Raw genomic sequence first — 6,197 nt, forward strand, 5'->3', positions numbered from 1 at the left:
TTATTTCTTGTTGCTCCATTTTCCTAGCTTATTATTGAATAGCCCTTTTGTGAAGCGGTCAGATTTCATATAATGTTGCAGTCTTCCCTAAAGCCTCAAAATGAGCAAGAAAATCCTTCAGGCTTTGAAACTCATCCAAACACTAGGGTTCAAAAATATGATGTTTATCAAAGAGTGCATATGTTACAAAATCCACAAAAGTCACCCTGTCACCTGCAAACCAACACTGTTTTCCCCCAGAAAGTCAGATAACTGCTTCAATGTGTTTTGAAAGGCCTTTCAGATAATCAGCCTTCAGATGTTTAAGATCCAGGAACTATACATGGGACAAAGCCCATGTAGAAATCCATCGCCTGATTCTCCAACATGTCAACATGGATCTTTTCATCTTCGGTCTCACCCTTGATCTTCTGTTTCCTTGCAATGTAATGCGTTATAGCATTGCTGTGGGTAATTTTAACATTCCCATCAATTAAGTATGGGAGGTTTGGGAAATGCAGTCCAAGCTTTGGCTTCACATCAAACCAGCAAGTTTTGTTGTAATTTGGAGGAGCTCCACATGAATAGAACTTCTCTCATATGCTGTTCCAGTAAATTCCATAAGCAAGCAGATTGACTGTGCCAACCCACGGATGTCTCAATAACACAGTATCACCACCATATCAGCAGTCTCAACGTCAAATTAGCAGCACCACTTTTGCCCAGGTGTGAACCACACGAAGTGTGATGGTGATTGCCTTGGTTATTAGATCAACAATGCAGCTTTGCTTCTAAACAAATAAAGTCCAAGTTCCAGGATGTGGATTTTCAGTCTTATATATGCATTCTGAATGTTTGCACATCAACTTCTCTTTATTAATATACATGCAGCATACATTTTACACATTTGTGCTCTTAATATTAATACTATAATTGAACAAGAAAGAGTTAAGCATCACCAATTAAATGCCATACAAACTTACGTGCTAACTCATAAGCTTTGATCCATGAATGGCACTTAAAAAAATAAAATTATGGCTGAAAGCCTATAAAATAAGACCATCAGAAATAACTATAGGGGTAGGCCATTTAACCTTTGAATCTGCTCCTCCATTCAATGAGATCATGCTGATCTAATTATGGCCTCACTCCATGTTTCCTGTATGCCTCCCATAACTTTCAATTCCCTTATAAATCAAAAAATTAAACACGGCCTTGAAAATGTTCAATTTCAGTCTCCACTGCTCACTGGGGAGGAGAATTCCAAAGACCACTAACCCTTGGAGAAGAAACGTCTCATCAACTCCTTATATGGCAAATCCCATATATTTCAACTGTCGCTCCAGATCCATTTTGAGGGGATCCATTCTTTCAGCATCCAATCAGTCAAGTCATCTCAGAATCTTACATCTTACGTTAGGATCATCTTAATTTTACTAAATCAGGCTCATCCAAACTTTATGGATTGGGAGGGGGAGGATGATGGAGTTCAATTCTCCCACTTGGCAGACAGTAAGCAAATTTCAGAAAGCTGAATTAATAATTTCAAAAGTAAATAAATATTTACTTACTGCACCTGAATTGTAAATATTTAGTTATTCATGTCTGAGAATAGCCAGAACCCTTTGTACTGCAACATTCTGCAGTCTCTCTATTTCAATCATGTTCTGCTTTTCTATACTTTCAGCTGAAGTGGACAAATTCATATTTATCCACATTATACACTTTTTTTTTTGGTTGCTCACTTATGCTATTCATAACCTTGTGTAGACTCTTTTCTTTTCCCCTCTTTACAACTTGCTTTCCACCTCCACCTTGCTTTCACTCTGGGTTCCGTTCCACCTATCTGCTCACTCCTCTCCCCAGTCGCACCCCTCTCCCATTATCAGCATAAATACCACCCTTTTCTGGCTACCATTAGTTGTGAATTAAGCTAACTGGACTCAAAACATTAACTTTATTTTCTGTTTGTAGATACTAAATTTATCCAGTAGCTAATTTTTAAGCTAAGTTGGCTGGACAGCTAATTTGTGATGCAGAGTGAGGTCAACAGCATGGGTTCAATTCCTGCACCAGCTGAGGTTACATGAAGGACACTCCTTCTCAATCCCTCCCCTTGCCTGAGCTGTGATGACCTTTAGTTTAAACCACCACCAGTCATCTCTGTCTAATTAGACAGCAGCCCATTTGGGACTATGGTGACTTTACCTTTTACTTTATAAGCTTGTAGAAAAACTAATTTATCTTCTAATAGTTCACAGAGCTTCTCCAAATTCACCACTTTGGAGCAGCTATCAAATTGACACTGTCAAGTGATCAACGTAAATTGAGGATTGGATGGTTAAAATGAAACAATAATTACTAGTAAATATTGAAACACAGGTGTGGTCCCTGGTCCTTGTACAATCAGCTAGAATCAGCTTTTTTGTTGTCTACCTTATACACATCTGTCATAATCTTGTACTCTACTATTAAATTTCTCCTCCATCTGTAAATGATAACAACCTCTCTCTCAATGTCGACAAATCAAAAAGCAGATCATTGACTTCAGGAAGCAAGGAGGAGGACATGGCCCTATCTATATCAACAGAGCTGAAGTTGAGAGGGTTAAGAGTGTCAAGTTCCTAGAAGTGACGATAACCAACAACTCCTGGACTTCCCATGTAGATGTGATGGTCAAGAAGGCACAACAACACCGCTTCTTCCTCTGACAGCTCAGGAAATTTCGCAAGTCCATAAGGACCCTCACCAACTTTTACAGATGCACTATGATGAGTTGGCCAAGAGGTTAAGGCAATGGCTTGCCAATCCATTGTGCTCTGCATGCATGGGGTCAAGTCCCACTCTCGTCGCTATTTCCTGGGGTGGCACAGTGGTTAGCATTGCTGCCTCACAGTGCCAGGGACCTGGGTTCAATTCCAACCTCAGACAACTGTCTTTATGCTGTCTGCACATTCTCCCTGTGTCTGTGTGGGCTTCCTCCAGGTGCTCCAGTTTCCTCCCACAGTCCAAAGATGTGCAGGCTAGGTGGATTGCCTGTGCTAAATTGCCCATAGTGCCCAGGGATGTTTAGGTTAGGTGGGTTAGACATGGGAAAATCAGGGGTAGGGGAAATGGGTCTGGGGGGATGCTCTTCAAAGAGGTGATTTGGACTTGTTGGGCTGAATGGCCTGTTTCTACACTGTAGGGCTTCTATGATCTATGATTTTTTTTACTACTGAAAGCATTCCATCTGGGTGCATAATGGCTTGGTACATGCCCAGAATGGTAAGAAACTACAGAAGGTGGTGTGCACAGCCCAGACCATCACAGAAGCCAACCTGCCATCCATGGCCTCTATTTACACTTCTTGTTGCTGCAGAAAGGTTGCCAACAGCATCAAAGACCCATCCCACCCGGTAATTCTCTCTTCCAATCTCTTCCATCGGGCAGAAGATACAGAAGCTTGAACACAGACACCAACAGGTTCAAGAACTGCTTCTTCCCTGCTGTTATTAGACTGCTCATTGGATATCTCTAGCTTCACATAGTGTTGATCTTACTGATGTTGATCTTGTTTTGTGAACCTCCTGTGTAGCTGTAACCTTGTATGCCTCGCTCTATCTGAGCACCCAATGATCTGTATGTTTGCTATAATCTGCCTGTACTGCTCCCAAAACTAAGCTTTTCACTGTACTTAGGTACATGTGACTACGATAAGTCAAAACTGACAGTTAGATAGCTATCTTTATTACAGTGTGTCCCCATTGGCTGGATTACTCGTTTCATGTTTATGAAAACAGTGAAGTTGGGGGACGCGAGGAAAGTACAGAATCTATTCTTCCAAAATATCCTCTGTCCGGCCACGACCAACTCTGAGATCCTGGCCTGGTATTTAGCTCAGTATTGTGAGCCCAATGACTTTAGACTGGGGACTAAAATAGTTCTGTGCTCTGGTGCAAGTATTCACTTTCTAACCTCTTTTCACCTTGTAGGCTACAATTAATTTTGACTCTTGGTGTTGCAAAAGCGCAGCGATACTAAAACAATAATCAGATGGGAGGTGGGTGGGCTGAGTTTAGTTGGAAATCGCAAAGCAGGAATCCAGCTTTAAGAGAGAACACGTACAGCGGAGTGTCGGATTTATTGACGTTGGGGCGCGGCTACAAGACAAAGTCAAATACGGTATAATGACAGTCGCACGATAAGATCTGGAGAGCTTAAGTCTCTGTGGTGGATTCTCTCTTCAGCCTGTACCAAATGGCCATTGTAGAAGCGCTGAAGTCGCTGTGCTTCCCTGTGGAACTCTGTCGGCTATTCCATTTGATCGCTGTGTTTTGTTTAGTGTCTTTCCTGCTCAAAACAGTGAAACTGTTCCGTAGAAGATGGGAGATGATGACAGCAATGAAACTGTTCCCGGGACCGCCTGCCCACTGGTTATTTGGTCACGTACTGGAGGTCAGTACTCATATACTACTTTACACAGTACTGGAGGTCAATACTCATACTACCTTATACATTTCAGTGTCTTTTTGTTACTGAGCAGCACTGAATAAATACGAAGTGGCCGCGGTGATATGTGTTTGGGTAGTTCTTTCTGTTGAGCCCGTGTTTTTTTAAAAACAAAATGCCAAACTGACTGCATTTGTTATAAAACAAGAATAATTGACATTGGTGAGTAATCTGAGGAGAATGCAAAATATCATTATTCCGCTTTATAAGCATGAAGCAGGAACATGTCCTGTTTTAACCTAAATTCACTGCCACGTTTGGTGTATAAAACAAATAAAGTGCTGGAGAAACTCAGCAGCTTTGGCAGTATCTGTAGAGAGTGAAACAGTAAATGTTTTGAATCCAGTGTGACACTTGTGTTTGTATTTAGCTGTGCTTTGCTTCGTTTTTGAGTGTTAACACAGTACCAATGATTTGCTGGATAGCTTCTGGAGTCAAATCCAGCCTGGTCTATTGTCCTCAAAGAGTGATGACAAGTTAGTTTAAGAGCACAGGCTGCTAGATTTTGGACCTATTACAGAAGTCCAAAAGACCAATTCTTCTTCCCTCAGGTATCCAATGTTGGGAAAGGATCCCACCAGTTCTTAGATATCTCAGCCAAGTAACTTTTCTGAAGTGAATTTATGTGGTGAGGAAATGTGACAACAGGAATTATTTTCCAATCTTGCTTTCTTCAGTGCAGGCACCTCTTAACGGGGATAGCTAGATCTGAATGAGGAATGGCACACTGGCTGGTGGGTTTTCTTCCCTGAAGTTAATTACCATGCCCTTGGTCCTAATTCATCCCTGGCCTTCCAGTTTGTTAGATATTGTGTTCCAGAGGTACTCTTTTTCAGCATCACTGATGTCAACTTCCTTCAGTGCATCATCCAAGTGACTATTCTCAAAGTGTCACACTGAACTGTACCTTGGTGCCATTAGTGGCATCACAAACAAATCCAATTAGATCTTTGCGTGTATTGCACTTTTGCACCTTCTTCCAGTATCAAAAGCACAAAATAGATTGACAATGTTTTTTTTAATAATTACTCCAGCTATTTATATAGCAAAGTAAATCAAAATTAACCATTATAGTTGTATAATGTAATCTAACCTTCCAAAAATAGTCCATCAGGTTATTACTTCCATTTGCAAATTTTGAAAACATTCCAAAGCTGTTCACCACAAAGCAATTTCATTATGAAGGATCAATACCGACGTCAGCTCAGAGACATGCTTTCATTTGTTTGTTTTCCTTACGTAGTCTCTATTTTGAGGTTCTTTTTCCCATTAACTTATGTAACAGGGGCAAGTGCTTAAGAGATTTACCTAAAAGTTCTGGATCAGAACACAGGTGCAGTTCCAATATTTTCTTTATTTGAATACCAAATGTAATTAATAATTCTGCTATTACTCTGCAGTTGTACAGTCCTCAATCAATGTCTTCATTGCCCAATATAACTTATGCATTGGTCTGATTTTTTGAGCTTTACATTTAGCACATTTCTTGCAAAGCTAAGAGGTTGGATTTTCCTGTGGACTTCAGGACTTCAGTGTTGAGACCAGAAAGCGTAACTAGCCTGTTTATTTCTTGCAGCAAAGGCAGTGGCGTAAACTTTCAAAAGGGTAGGCCTCTCTTTGGCCATTTTGCATTCACCATTCTTTTGTGGACGGTTGGTAAGTTCTTCTTGTGCAGAGGGCTCATAGCTCTCAAGCATAGGCAGCCTCATTGAAGGTCAGGAGAATAA

The 6,197-nt window shown here is 40.8% G+C and overlaps 1 protein-coding gene and 1 pseudogene across 1 annotated transcript in view; both read right to left on the reverse strand.

The window, feature by feature from the left end:
- On the reverse strand, positions 1 to 661 carry LOC109914365 (annotated as a pseudogene).
- Positions 662 to 4,036: 3,375 nt separating this feature from the next.
- Positions 4,037 to 6,197, reverse strand: part of LOC125484227 (cytochrome P450 4B1-like) — a 30,185-nt gene continuing 28,024 nt past the window's right edge. The window contains exon 7 of the mRNA XM_048602083.1: positions 4,037 to 4,121. Within this exon, the coding sequence (XP_048458040.1) occupies positions 4,037 to 4,121 (85 nt within the window). The remainder of the gene's footprint in view (positions 4,122 to 6,197) is intronic.

The sequence above is a fragment of the Rhincodon typus genome, chromosome 10 (genome assembly GCF_021869965.1).
Source record: "Rhincodon typus isolate 14 chromosome 10, sRhiTyp1.1, whole genome shotgun sequence".
In the NCBI taxonomy this organism is placed as follows: domain Eukaryota; kingdom Metazoa; phylum Chordata; class Chondrichthyes; order Orectolobiformes; family Rhincodontidae; genus Rhincodon; species Rhincodon typus.